Source organism: Lithobates pipiens, unplaced genomic scaffold, assembly GCF_037356315.1.
Source record: "Lithobates pipiens isolate NorthernLeopardFrog02 unplaced genomic scaffold, aLitPip1_a1.2 Scaffold_11, whole genome shotgun sequence".
Taxonomy (NCBI): domain Eukaryota; kingdom Metazoa; phylum Chordata; class Amphibia; order Anura; family Ranidae; genus Lithobates; species Lithobates pipiens.
Genome location: NW_027507696.1, coordinates 25,612,662 through 25,628,273, shown reverse-complemented (window position 1 = coordinate 25,628,273; position 15,612 = coordinate 25,612,662). Strand labels below are relative to the sequence as shown.

Genomic DNA, 15,612 nt, shown 5'->3' with positions numbered 1-15,612 from the left:
CACTCCCGCCCGCCGAGCTATGTCTCGTATAGACATGGCCCTGCTCTCTCCCTCCCTGCTTCCCGAATTATTGGAGGTCGGCTTTGATGCCAGGGTGCTGTCGGATCACTCCCCATACTGGTTGACGCTGAGACTGCCTGCGACTGTCCCCCCCCGTGTGTGGAGACTGAACCCCTTCTGGCTTACGGTTATCCCAGATCTGGAGGACCTACAGAGGGAACTAGTTTTTTTTCTCCGTTCAAACGCGGGATCTGCGTCCCCTGGGTCAATATGGGAATCATTTAAGCTTCATGCTAGGCTGCTCCTGATCACCCGTATTAACAGGTACAAGGCTAATTCTAGACAGGTACTGACACAGGCTGAGGAGCGCCTACAATCCCTTGAGCAACTGTTTGTGACGGATCCTTCCCTGGAACATGCCACCCAGCTCCGCCTCCAGTCCCGACTGACTGATCACCTTCATTATGAGAAAGCGAAACAGGGCCTTTTCTTTAGTAGACAGCGTGTGTTTGAACACGGCGAGCGGGCGGGCAAACTGCTAGCTTATATGGCCCGGCTTGACCATAGCCCTCCGGTGGTGGTTCAGCTCCGTGGCGCCGCCGACGACTTGATCTCCGACCCTGACCTGATTCTACGTGAGTTCAGAATGTTCTACTCCACTCTATATACCTCCACAACCAGACACACGCACGCTGACCTCACCCAATTCCTTCACTCCATAGATTTCCCCTCTATCAGCCCAGAGCAGAGATCCCTCCTGGAAGCCCCCATCTCCCCTGACTGTATTGCCGAGGCACTTGCCTCCCTCCCATCCTCCAAGGCGCCTGGCTCGGACGGGCTACCCCTGGAATTTTATTCTCATTTTCAAGACACGCTAATCCCAGAACTGCACACGTTATACACCCATATGTTTGATACAATGTCCCTTCCCGCCTCCATGGGAGAGGCCCTTGTTGTCCTCATACCCAAGCCCGGTAAGGACCCCTACTACCCAGAGTCGTACCGCCCGATTTCCCTCCTACAGCTGGATGTAAAAATCCTGGCTAAAATTCTGGCCCTGCGACTCAATAAAGTTGTCCTCAGCCTTATACATCCAGATCAAACGGGGTTCATGCCTAACAAAAATACTGCCTTCAATCTCCGCAGACTCTTTATGAATCTGCAGGCCACTCACGATAACATCGGCTCCCGGGTAGTCGTGAGTCTAGATGCCGCGAAGGCGTTTGACTCCGTTGAATGGAGTTACCTATGGGAATGCCTGACTAACTTTGGCTTTGGCCCTAACTTCATTAAGTGGATTCAGCTTTTATATAGCGCTCCCACTGCCCGGATCCAGGTTAATGGCAGGATCTCGGATCCTTTCCCTCTGTCTAGGGGTACTCGCCAGGGTTGCCCGTTGTCCCCCCTCCTGTATGCCCTCGCGGTTGAGCCGCTGGCCATTGCCATTCGTGCTCACCCGCAAATTAAGGGCCTGCGTTCGGGCCTTTTGACGGAAACCCTCAGTTTATACGCTGACGATATGTTATTATACCTCGAAGACTCGGGTCCCTCTTTGCAAGCAGCCCTGCGATTGATAGAGCAGTTTGGGGAATACTCTGGACTACGTATTAACTGGTCCAAGTCCCAGATCCTCCCTTTAGACTTGGGTGCCCCGTCCGCTGATCAGGCGGCAATGCCCCTGGTCAGGGCAAGTCAGGTGAAATATTTGGGAGTGCAATGTTCACGATTGCTGACTGACTACACCCTTTTAAATGTGGAACCCTTATTCACCCTGCTCAAGCAAAAAACCCAGACTTGGTCCCGTCTCCCCCTTGGGGTGATGGGCCGTGTAAACTTGGTCAAAATGATTCTCCTCCCCAAGCTGCTCTATGTGTTTTGGCATGCTCCCCTGCGCATCCCTCTCAGAACCTTCAAATCCTTGGAGGCCATCTTAAACACGTTTGTTTGGGGTTCGTCTCGACACAAGCTCTCATGGAGTGTTCTGAAATGTCCTATCCACCTGGGCAGCACCGCCCTACCAGACCTGTACTATTATTATCTGGCCGCTCAACTGTCCCATTTCTACTATTTCAATCAGATTGACAAAGATCGCTATGCCTCACTGGTATGCTCCCCGCACTACACTCTGGTCGTACACCCACTCCGTCTCCTTATGCGTGGCTCCGGGGGACCTTCCGTCCCGATGAGAGACATGTTGTCCCACCACTGTTTGATTTGGCAGCAGGCCACGTCCATTACTGGGGCCCCTAGGTTTCACTCCCACACCCCCCTTTGGGACAATCCCCTACTTCCCGAACTCTCTACGATCCCCGACCGCTCTGTGTGGCTAGCCGGGGGCGTTATCTTTCTGTCCCAGGTTATTACCAATGGCTCTGTCAGACCCTTCCAGGCCCTCAGAACTGACTTCAACCTCCCTAATAGAATGTTTTTTAGGTATCTTCAACTCCGCCATGCCCTTAGCTCTCAGTTTGGCTCCCATATCCCCAGGCTTGAAACACCTCCGATAGCAACAGCCGTGCTAGGTGATGACCCTAAGAAACTGATTTCTTTTTTTTACACCAACCTGCTCACGCCTGGGGCGACTGCCCGCGCCTACCGACTTAAGGCTAGATGGGAGGCCGACGTGGGGGTTATCGAGGACGCGGACTGGGAAACTGCACTTGACACCCCTAAGCTGGTCTCCCCGAAACTTTCTGACAGACTTACACACCTCTACATGCTACATAGGTCATACCTGACCCCTGGGCGGCTGTCCAAGTTTAGACCTGGCTATGATCCAGCATGTCCTAAATGTGGTGATCCTCAGGCCACGTTCTACCATCTCCTTTGGTCCTGTCCTGAGTTGCAGGTTTACTGGAAGCAAATTGTTGACTTCCTTCATGACCAAATGGGCTCCCCTCTGACGCTATGCCCCCGCCAATGTTTGCTGGGGATTCTCCTCGTATCCGAGGAGGCAAGGATCCCGACTGTTTTTCTACAGGAGACCCTATACCTAGCCAGACTGCAGATAGCCCGCACCTGGTTGCGCTCTGCGCCCCCCACCGCCCGACAATGGAAGGCGGCTGTCAATGCCACTCTCCCCTATAAAAAACTGCTGTATATGCATAGAGGCTGCCCGAGCAAGTTTGCCAAGCTGTGGGATAAATGGATGGGGGATTCAGATACATGTACCGACTAGTGTAGTCTGTGGTCTGTACGCCTCCTTACACCTATCCGGGTTCGGCCCGGCGAGTCTAGCTGTCTCCGTGGTTGTAGGTGGGCTTCCCGCCCTCATAATAATGGTTTCCTGCTCCTCTCTGCAAATTACTTTGAGTAGAATGTACTATGGCTCGGCATATGATTCCCAACCTCTGAGTTCCTCTTTTCCCCCCATATCTGAACACACTATATTGCCCCTTGTTTTTTATGTAATGTGCAATCTGTAAACAAAGAACCCCCCCCTCCTTGTGTTTTTCAGCCTGTGGTATTGTTAGCAGCTGTTTTTTATCCGTATATTTGGTGTATGTTGCACCCCATATGTGTTACTGTTATCCTATGTATTTTGTATGCTCAATAAACGTTCTTTTTAAAAAAAAAAAAATTTGCACCCTTAGTAATCCTGAAGGCAGTGATTGGTTTTCGGGGTGCCGTACGCGGCTAGACTCCCAAAAAGTTTTTTTTTTTTTTTTTTTTTTTTGTGTCATTATTCAATCACTTGGGACAAAAAAAATATTCAATGGGCTCAACATGCCCCTCAGCAATTTCCTTGGGGTGTCTACTTTCCAAAATGGGGTCATTTTGGGGGGGGTTTGTACTGCCCTGCCATTTTAGCACCTCAAGAAATGAGATAGGCAGTCATAAATTAAAAGCTGTGTAAATTCCAGAAAATGTACTCTAGTTTGTAGATGCTATAACTTTTGCGCAAACCAATAAATATACGCTTATTGACATTTTTTTTACTAAAGACATGTGGCTGAATACATTTTGCCCTAAATGTATCACTAAAATTGAGTTTATTCGATTTTTCTTATAACAAAAACGTAGAAAATATATTTTTTTCTCAAAATTTTCGGTCTTTTTCCATTTATATCGCAAAAAATAAAAATCGCAGAAGCAATCAAATACCATCAAAAGAAAGCAACGCAAATTTCGTTTGGGTACAACATTGCATGACCGCGCAATTACCAGTTAAAGCAGCGCAGTGCGAAATTGTAAAAAGACCTCTGGTCCTTAGGCTGAAAATTGGTCCGGGGCTGAAGTGGTTAATCTTCACTGGGTTTTTGTATTTTTTGCTAAATAAACAAAAAAAAACAAATATTTGAGGAGAAAAAAAAACTATTTTTGCAAATCTTTCTTCATGAATTTAGGCTCAAATGTATTCTGCTAAAAAAAAATGTGAAAATAACCCAAATCAGTGCATATTTAGTGTAGGAAAGTTGAGTCCACAAACTATGGTATATATCTGAAAATCGATCAATCCAGTTGTACTGACTATCTCATTTCTTGAGGCCCAAAAATGCCAGGACAGTACAAATATCCTCCAAATTACCAGTTTTGGAAAGTAGACAGTCCAATGTATTTAGTAAGAGGCATGGCAAATTTTTTGAAGTTGTAATTTTTTTCACATACTTTCGTTTACATACGGTCACCAGTGCAGTACAGCACTATCATGTAACGGGTGTGGCAATGATCAGGGACATGGAAATTAAAAAAAAAAAAAGTGTTTTTTAAAAAAATCCATTATTACTTATTTTTTTATTTTTACACACTGTGACCAGAGCAATACAGTGTTACCATAGTAACACTGTACAACCCTGGGGAAATGATCAGGATTATTTTTTTAAAACACATTATTATTGTTTTAGATTGTAAGCTCTTCTGAGCAGGGCCCTCTTAATCCTTTTGTGTTTTTATTGTATTGTAACTGTATTGTCTCTCTTTTATATTGCACAGCGTAAACGTTAGCGCTTAATAAAAACCTGTATAAAAATGTTGTTTATACCAGTGAATTTCACTGCTGTGAGCAACCATTTTTAATGAAGGAAACCGATCTATTCAGTGTGTTTTGTTGTGAATAGCTGTGATTGGCCACAGCTATTAACATGGTACAGAAGGGCTGTGATTGGCCCTGTCTGTACCATGTGACCAATCGCAACTGGCAACAAAATTGTACACAATGGCATTTAAAGGAAGCCATTCATTGTTTAACATTGTCATCACATGGCACCAGCAGCAGCCCAGTACACTGATCAGTCATTAGCCTATGGACACAGCTGGTGACAGATTGCGCTGCGGCCCCAGTCATGATCTGGGAGGACACCATAAGTCTCGCTCAGCCGTCATTTTGCTATAGGCTGGGTGCAACTGGTTAAAGATAAAAAAAAAAGCTCCCCTTTAGTGAGTGGCAATCTACTCTCTCCCCCCCCCCAAAGGAAAAGAGATCAGATTGAAATCTGATTACATCCATCCAATACTGCAAAACTACAGCTTTTTTTCACTGGATACACAAATGTATTTTGCAAGCTGATTATTATCAGCGTTATTGCAATAATACAGGGAAAGTTATGAGACTAAAAACCATTAGTGGGGGGGGGGGCTTTGTAAAGAGCATGTCTGTCTGGAAATGTTGCCATTATAAAGTGCTGATTGTATCTGTATGTATGTTGTTTGTGCAGGTGGGTTGGATGACACTCTGCAGACAATTATTAGCTGTGCCATTGAACAGAATGTCCCTTTTGTGTTTGCACTGAATCGCAAAGCTCTGGGCCGTTGTGTGAACAAAGCTGTCCCTGTTAGTGTGGTCGGGATATTCAGCTATGATGGAGCCCAGGTGAGGCATAACTAACCTTTTGTCTATTAGAGTAATAGCAGCCATTGAAGGGAGCATTGTTATGCACCAATGTGGACAAACTATTGTATAGCAAAATAATTGATAGAACAACATACACGCATAAAGGCATCTACAGAAAATGAATACATGTTCTTCATACAAACTTGTACAACCTATGTAGTGTCCTCAGATTCTACTGTATGTGAAAATAACTTTGGAGGACAGGAGCGTAAAGATCATTTATATACACTCCAAACCTTTTGGTTATGCCTAGTAGCTCTGTTCACTCTCATCCAGTGTACAAGTGAAGAAGAACAAAGACTTCTTCTTTTTTTATTTTTTATTTTTTTTTATGTTTGGCTGTTCACTATATGACGGTAGTAAAGGAGCCTCTGAGCTGGTAGATTTAACAAAGTGTAATAAAACGCCAATGTCAGAAAAGGCCTACAGTGGCACTGGTGTTATAAAAGGCATATTATACATGTGATTTTAATGCAGAATGGGAGAAAATTAGTTCATTATAAATTGTAAGAGGACAATAAAAATGTATTTATTATGTATTTGTTATACCCATCAGTATAAGTTATTATTCTGAATCTGTAACCTAACTGAAATAAACTTGGTAGAGTAATATACTACACGTTACTGAGAGTTCATTGGACAGTCAGCCCCCTTACAGTCTCACAAGCATATACATGCTAAAACCACTTCAATCGCTTAACGGAACTGTGAGAGAAATCCATAGCACTTGGTGGAAAGTTAAATACACAAATATCTACAATACAGTATTGCTACTCAAAATGTGTGCTCATGCAAGACTAATTTACTAGCATACATATTACTGATCTGTAAGGCATTTCACGCGTTTTGTCCCCTATGTAGATTTATTTCTTTATTAGTATCCGGTATTTGAAGTTTAACATTCCCCTGCACAGTGCCCTGTGCTGAGGGCATGGTAAAGTACAAATAAAGGCATTTTTAACCACTTCAATATAGGGCATATTTCACCCCCTCCCTGTCTAGGCCAGTTTTCAGCTTTCAGTGCTCTTGCAGTTTGAATGACAATTGAGTAGTCATGCAGCGCTGTACCCAAACCAAAATTTTTATCATTTTTTTTTAAACAGATAGAGCTTTCTTTTGGTGGTATTTAATCACCATTGGCTTTTTTATTTTTTGCTAAACAAATGGAAAAAAGCCTAAAAATTTTGGAAAAAAAAAAAGTTTCTTATTTACTAAGAGTAAAAGCAGGGGTAGATCCATCATTTAAGAGTTGCCACTGGAGGATGATTAGAGGGGAAATATTCCAATGGGGACATTTGTTTTGGGACAGCCCATTTCCTTTTGAGTCTAAAGGACAGGAAGTGAAAGGAACCAAAAAAAACTTGACAGTGATTTTTAAAACTCCCCTACTACTTAAAATGATAAAAAAAAATTACCTTCAGATATACTTTCATTCTATGTTCTTCCTTTGAAAGCGAACAGCTGAAACTGTGCATAGCTAAGAGCTATCAGATTGGGCTGTCATTGGCAGTTCCAGTCTCCACTACTGATGGGAAAACAGTCGGAATGCTTTTTGATCATGTGATGCTACAGTGAGGGGAAAAAAGTATTTGATCCCCTGCTGATTTTGTACTTTTGCCCACTGACAAAGAAATGATCAGTCTATAATTTCAATGGTAGGCTTATTTTAACAGTGAGACACAGAATAACAACAAAAACACGCTTTTCAAAAAAGTTATAAATGGATTTGCATTTTAATGAGTAAAATAAGTATTTAATCCCCTATCAATCAGCAAGATTTCTGGCTCCCAGGTGTCTTCTATACAGGTAACGAGCTGAAATTAGGCGCACTCTCTTAAAGGGAGTGCTCCTAATCTCAGTTTATAACTGGTATAAAAGACACCTGTCCACAGAATCAGTCAAAGAGCTGTCCAAGGATGTCGGGGACAAGATTGTAGACCTACACAAGGCTGAAATGGGCTACAAGACCATCGCCAAGCAGCTTGGTGAGAGGGCGACAACAGTTTGTACGATTATTCGCAAATGGAAGAAACACAAAATAACTATAATTCTCCCTCAGTCTGGGGCTCCATGCAAAATCTCACCTCGTGAAGTTTCAATGATCAAGACAGCAGTAATCAGCCCAGAACTACACAGGAAAATCTTATCAATAATCTCAAGACAGCTGGGACCATAGTTGCCAAGAAAAACAATTGGTAATACACTATGATGTGAAACATGGCGATTGAAACATTATGCTTTGGGGGTGTTTTTCTGCTAAGGGGACAAGACAACTTCAATGCATCAAAGGAACGATGGACGGGACCATGTACCGTCAAATCTTGAGTGCAAACTTCCTTCCCTCAGCCAGGGCATTGAAAATGTGTCGTGGATGGGTATTCCAGCATGACAATGACCCAAAACACACGGCCAAAGCAAAAAAAGGAGTGGCTCGAGAAGAAGCACATTAATGTCCTGGAGTGGCCTAGCCAGTCTCCAGACCTTCATTCCTTAGAAAATATGCGGAGGGAGCTGAAGGTTCGAGTTACCAAACGTCAGCTTCTAAACCTTAATGACTTGGAAAGGATCTGCAAAGAGAAGTAGGACAAAATCCCTCCTGAGAGGTGTGCAAACCTGGTGGCCAATTACAAGAAACGTCTGACCTCTGATTGGCAACCAGTGTTTTACCACCAAGTACAAAGCCATGTTTTGCAGATGGGTCAAATACATATTTTACTCATTAAAATGCAAATAAATGTATAACTTTTTTGAAATGCGTTTTTCTGGATGTTTTTGTTATTCTGTCTCTCACTGTTTAACTAAACCTACCATTAAAATTATAGACTGATTATTTCTTTGTCAGTGGGCAAATGAAATACTTTTTTCCTCACTGTAGCTGGCAGCTTCATTTAGAAAATAAGTCTTCAGCCTGAAGATGCCAGTGTGCCTTTTGTATAATACTGTAATCATCAAATACAATTACATTATATAAAAAAAAAATATAATAGGGAAAAGCTGCTGTCTAATGATGTGTAAAGACACCTAAACATGAAAGTGAAAACAGACAGCGCTACACCCAAACAACAACAAAATATAAAATTGAGGTGACACTGATTTTTATCAGCAGCTACCATAAATGCATAAATATGTGCTAAAATATATGGTGTGAAAAAGGGGAAAAATAAATATATATAATTATAATATAATATATGCCTTTCACGGCCCATAATAAAACAGAATTTTACATTACATTAGTGAACAGTGTCCTAAACTAAAGCCCTGTGAGTAAATTCTATTTAAGTATGCAGATCAATCATAGGAATTAATAGTCAAGTTAACCAATGCATATGCATTTGGCCTGGACAGCTAGACTTTGATGACCTCAGCATGAGAGGGTTTACAATTGTAGTGTCCAAATACAGCAAATGATATATATTCCTCCCTATTTCTTATGTCCTATGTGTGAGTAATTGTGGGATGACTTTACTTTGATATTATTTGGTATAATATTTTTTCGTATTTCTGATTAAATTTCTCTTCCCACAGGATCACTTCCACAAATTATATGAACTTACAATGCAAGCTAGACAAGCATATAATGACATGGTTTGCTCATTGCAAGAGCAGCAGAAGGAAGATGCAGAAGCTGAAGATAAGCTGGAAAGTGTCTTGGAAAACAATCAGCACAAACATGTGGAAGTGAATGCAGAGTCCACAGCGGATGAGGCAGAAGAGCCAAACTACAGTGAGTATTACTAAGTCCATGATGTGTAATAGCCTGAGCCTTCTGAGTAATGAGCAGTTTTTTTAGACTAGTAAGATATTGAAGTAGAATATTGATTATACTGTTGAACTCCGTAAATGAAAAATTGAGTTCAAATCAATTGAAGAAGTTTCTTGCTGTATTGCCTTGTTATAAACTGAATAGATTGTATTGCTAACCTGAAGGAAGAGATGGCTGCACATCTGCGTCTGTCCAACAAGTTTATTAAATATACAAAAACTGCTTCACTTCACATTTATAGAGCATAGCAGTGTGCTTTAAAAATCTGCATTGCAATTTGCTTGCATCAATTCTTGTTAGTGGAACACTGTCTATTTCAAATAAAAAGAAAAAAAACTTGGAGTAGGCCCTAGTCATGTGACCAACCCCCCCCCCCCCCCCCCTCTCTAGTCATGGAGTTCTCTCTGCAGTGGAACTCTGCTTTGTGGAACAATTAAGGCTCCACACCCTAGCCTTCATTTTATAAATGAGTCACATAATGCAGGCACAGTATGAGTGGGTAAGCACTGTGGTGTACAGCTGTAATCATAATGTGATTTATTTACTAAAGGCAAATATACTGTGTACTGCAAGTGCACTTGCTCCAGAGCTTAGTAAATGAGGTAAAGCTTCACTTTGCAAAGAATATCCAATCACATGCAAAGAAAATAAACAGCATGTATGTTTGTACATGATTGGATGATAGAAACTAGCAGAGCTTCCCCTCAAATCTTGCAGTATATTTGCCTTTAGTAAATCAACCTCATTGCCTCGCTACTATAAATATGTGCCTTAGGCCTCATTCTGGCAGTATTTTGGTGCCAGCTGCGGAAAGAATTCAGCGAATTCCTCTGGCTTGATTCACAGATGGATGCAGATAGTTGTGGCTGCATAGCTTGTACAAAGCAATAACCAATTAATGGTGGCTGCAGCTGTCCACGAGTATTTGGGTGTAATCGTTCATGGAGTGATTACCTACCATTGGGCATAGATAATCATCTCTGGACACCAGCTGTTTACATCCATGGATGATCATTTGTCCCTAACTGCAGGTAATCACTCCATGCTAGTGGACAGCAGCAACCACTATCAGTCTGCCCTCGCTTTGTACAGGCTGTGCGGCTCAACTATCTGCATCCACCTGAGAATCCAGGGTTTCCTCTGCACTCCAACACTAAGGCCTTATTCACATGGTATTATAGTGCCAGCTGCGGCAAGAATCCAAAGTGCTGAAGCAGACTGAGGACACTGGGAACTTTTCACTTAAAGTGATAATAAAGGCATAATAAAAAAAAATAAAAATAAAAAAAAGACGTGTCATACTTACCCTCTCTGTGCAGTGGTTTTGCACAGAACAACCCTGATCCTCCTTTTCTTGGGTTCCTCACTAGGCCTCCTGACCCCTCCCTCCTGCTGAATGCCCCCATAGCAAGCAGCTTGCTTTGGGGCTTCCGAGCCACTGGCTCGGCCCTGTCCCTGCTCTCTCTGCATTTGCTCAGCCCCCCCCCAGACCAGGCCATTTTTTGCTTTTTGGCACTGTTTCTTTAACCACTTCAGCCCCGGAGGATTTTACCCCCTTCCGTACCAGAGCACTTTTTGCGATTTGGCATTGCATCGCTTTAACTGACAATTGTGCGGTCATGCGATGTTGCACTCAAACAAAATTTACGTCCTTTTTTTCCCCCACAAATGGAGCTTTCTTTTGGTGCTATTTGATCACCTCCTGTGGTTTTTATTTTTTGCGCTATAAACAAAAAAAGAGTGACAATTTAAAAAAAAAAAACACAATTTTTTACTTTTTGCTATAATAAATATCCAATTTTTCTAAAACAATTTTTTCCCTCAGTTTAGGCCAATACGTATTCTTCTACATATTTTTGTGAAAAAAAATTGCAATTAGCAAAAGTTATAGCATCTACAAAATAGGGGATAGATTTATGGCTTTTTTTTTTTCTTGTGACTGCGACATTATGGCGGACACATCAAACACTTTTGACACATTTTTGGGACCATTCACATTTACACAGCGATCATGCTATAAAATTGCACTGATTACTGTGTAAATGTGACTGGCAGGGAAGGGGTTAACACCAGGGGGCGCTGCAGAGGTTAATATGTTCCCTATGGGAGTGATTCTAACTGTGGAGGGAGGGGACTCACAAGGGGAGGAGACCGATCGGTGTTCCTCTGTACTGGGAACAGACCATCGGTCTCCTCTCCACTGACAGGACGTGGATCTGTGTGTTTACATACACAGATCCACGGTCCTGCTGTTTTCCCAGGCAATCGCGGGTGCCCGGCGGACATCGCGGCCGCCGGGCGCACACACCATGCCCCGAGCGATGCCGCGCACGCGCCCCCTAGACGGCGGGAATCGGAGGACGTCGTATGAAGCCCACCCAGGATGGGAGATACCATCTGTGGGGGCGTCGTATGTCTATAGGCCGGGGCTGAAGTGGTTAATTGACAATTGCACGATCATGCAACGCTGTACACAAATTACATTTATACAATTTTTATTTATTTTTTTGTATAAACACAAATAGAGCTTTCTTGTTTTTGTTTTTGATCACCACTGTTTTATTTATTTTTTTTGTGCTATAAACAAGATTATATTTTTCACTGTTTGCTATGACATATCAAATAAAAAAAAAATCTAATTTCTTCATAAATTTAGGCCAATATGTATTCTGCTACATATTTTTGGTAAAAAAAATCTGAATAAGTTTATATTGATTGGTTTGTGCAAATGTTATAGCGTCTACAAACTCTGGGATTATATACTGCAATTTTTTATTTTTATTGTACTAGTAATGGCAAGGACAAGCGACTTATAGCGCAACTTCGATATTGTGGCGGGCAATCTGACATATTTGTGGGAACCAGTGACATGAATACAGTGATCAGTGCTAAAAATATGAACTGTCACTGTACTAATGCCACTGACTGGGAAGGGGCTAAATATCTAGGGCGATCAAAGGCTAAATTTGTGTACTGTGAGGCGTTTCACTGCCTTGCAGTGAAACAAAATCCAGCATATCCCCGCTGACAAGACAACACTCTGTATTGTTTACATACACAGAGCTCTGTCCTGCCTTCCTCCTCGCCGATCAGCGGGTGCGACAGTTATCCATTGGCCAGCTGGGACTAATCACAGCACAGCCAGCGTGCCCTTTACCCAGAAGTACTGGATCTCGTACTAGATACGTGATCTGGCGCAGGATAGCCGCTCTGCCGCTATACTCCCAAGTGAGGCGATCAGCAAGTGCTTTATTCTTCCTGTCCTATTATGTTAAATAAGAGAGGAGAGGAAGAATTCTCCTTGCTTCTCGCTTGTGAGTAGCATTCTTTGCCAATAACATTCTAATGGCAGAGGCAGGATAGTCCATCAGCTATTAATGCTTATGCCGCGTACACACGTAGCCGTCTATCCGACGGACTTAGTCTGGCTGACTTACCGCCAGACTGTCCATCTGACTTTCCGAACGGGCTACTTGCCCACACACAGCACTTTTTCAGCGGACTAATACGGCGTACTAAGTCCGCCGTACTATCCGCCCTACTTTTGAAATGAACGGACTCGCCCACACACGCGGAGGAAAGTCCGCTCATTTCGAGCGCGTCTCCAGGTAGGCGGGGCCCGCGAAGGAGACGTCGCTGGTCCCGCCGCCTGGTATGGACTTAAAGGGGAACTCCAACGCCGAAAAAAATTGGCGTGGGGGTCCCCCCTAGGTCCACATCAGACCCTTGTCCGAGCACGCTATCCGGCCGGCCAGGAAAGGGGGGGGCGAGCGAGCGCCCCCCCCCCTCCTGAGCCATACCAGGCACCCTCAACATGGGGGGTGCCTTGAGGAAGGGGGGGCCGCGTGGCCCCCCCACCCCAAAGCACCTTGTCCCCATGTTGATGAGGACAAGGGCCTCTTCCCGACAACCCTGGCCGTTGGTTGTCGGGGTCTGCGGGCGGGGGGCTTATCGGAATCCGGGAGCCCCCTTTTAATAAGGGGGCCCCCGGATACCGGCCCCCCACCCTATGTGAATGAGTATGGGGTAAAATGTACCCCTACCCATTCACCTGTAAAATAAAGTACAAAAAAAACACAACACACAAGATACAATAATTTATTGCACAGCTCCGGGGGTCTTCTCGCAGGACTCCTCCGCTATCTTCTTGTAGCTCTTTTGCTAGCGGAGGAGCCCGGCTTTCTTCCTCGCCGCCGGCCTTTTCTTCCGACTTTGGGGGTCTTGTCCCCCTCTTCGGTTCTTCTGCCGGCGCCGCCGCCTTCCGTTCTTCTTCTTCTCCTGGAGATGTTGACTCGATGCTCTCTGCGGCCGCAATGCCAGGGACGCGCTGCGCGGCGAATTATATAGGGACAAGGGGCGGGGTCATCGGTTGATGTCACAAGCTTCGAGTCAACATCTCCAGGAGAAGAAGAAGAACGGAAGGCGGCGGCGGCGACAGAAGACCAGGCCACCGCCTGTAAAAGAGCTATAAGAAGGCGCGGTGGCCCGGCAGAAGAACCGAAGAGGGGGACAAGACCCCCGAAGTCGGAAGAAGAGGCCGGCGGGGAGGAAGAAAGCCGGGCTCCTCCGCTAGCAAAAGAGCTACAAGAAGATAGCGGAGGAGTCCGGCGAGAAGACCCCTGAAGACGGAAGACCCCCGGAGCTGTGCAATAAATTATTTTATCTTGTGTGTTGTGGTTTTTTTTGTACTTTATTTTACAGGTGAATGGGTAGGGGTACATTGTACCCCATACTCATTCAGATAGGGTGGGGGGGCCGGTATCCGACAACCGCCCGCAGACCCCCGACAACCAACAGCCAGGGTTGTCGGGAAGAGGCCCTTGTCCTCATCAACATGGGGACAAGGTGCTTTGGGGTGGGGGGGGGGGGGCGCACGGCCCCCCCCATGTTGAGGGCGCGCGGCCTGGTACGGCTCAGGAGGGGGCCGCTCGCTCGCCCCCCTTTCCTGGCCGGCCGGGTAGCGTGCTCGGACAAGGGTCTGATGTGGACCTGGGGGGGACCCCCACACCAATTTTTTTTTTTCTGCGTTGGGGTTCCCCTTTAAGTCCATACCAGGTGGCGGGGCCAGCGAAGTCTCCTTCGCGGGCCCCGCATACCTGGAGACCTGCTCGAATGAGCGGGCTTTTCTCCGGGCGGGAAAAGTCCGTTCGTTTCAAAAGTACTGGCACACACACGGCTGGATTGTCCGCCGAAATGTCAGTCCGGCGGGAAGATTGGAGTGCAAAACTACTTTCTAAGTCCGCCGTACTTTCGGGTCAAAAAAGTATGCCGGAGGCTACACACGGGGGGATTGTCCGGCGGACTTGAGTTTGCCGGATTTTTCCACCCGCTTGTTTGATCGTGTGTGCGCGGCATTACAGACCATGACTGACAATATCTGATAGTTGGTGCCAGGTGGTGAGCTGATCACCTTTGGACCACATAAGGTGTTTTTTCCCAAACACAATATGTTGAGGCTTGAGACACCATTGCTATCCCTACACCATAGAACAATGGAACCAGTGCTCAAATGTCAGAACCTCCTGTTCTCATTCTTTTACCTAATTGTAATGACAGTTACTGTGTTAAAAAAAAAAAAATACTTGAGCCCCAGAGAGTTAACTTTTCACTGCCGTTTTTGTATATATAAAAAAAGTATGTGTTGTGCCAAAACAAGATTAAACAACCTTAAACTGTGAGTGAGCAAAAACAAATCTGTAGCTCCCTGAAGTTTAGGCAGGGTTGCTGGGTTGCTAGTAAATTTTACCTGCCAAGTATAGTTCCCTTGGCCAATTGATAGATCAATTGATCCCACTCCAATTGTGGAATTGCTGCACTTCTCTCTTCTTTCACTGGATGGTTTTGTATCTGGTGATATTAGATAAGACAAGGGTGTTGCAAGGGCAGATTAGGGTGATGCTCGAGGAGTATCTGTGAGTGCCAAGCTAGAGACCCAGCAGGGACGCGGGGGTGAGGCTTGAGGAAGATGCTCAGTGAGAAGATTGGAAAAGCTCAGGAGATCCAGTGGCAGTGGATCAGC

General features: G+C 44.7%; 1 protein-coding gene across 1 annotated transcript in view; it reads left to right on the top strand.

Moving 5' to 3' along the window:
* The window catches only part of SECISBP2 (SECIS binding protein 2), a 76,119-nt gene that overhangs the window by 59,307 nt on the left and 1,200 nt on the right, over positions 1-15,612 (top strand). The window contains exons 10-11 of the mRNA XM_077469964.1: positions 5,655-5,809; positions 9,356-9,554. Coding sequence (XP_077326090.1) covers positions 5,655-5,809; positions 9,356-9,554 — 354 coding nt within the window. The remainder of the gene's footprint in view (positions 1-5,654; positions 5,810-9,355; positions 9,555-15,612) is intronic.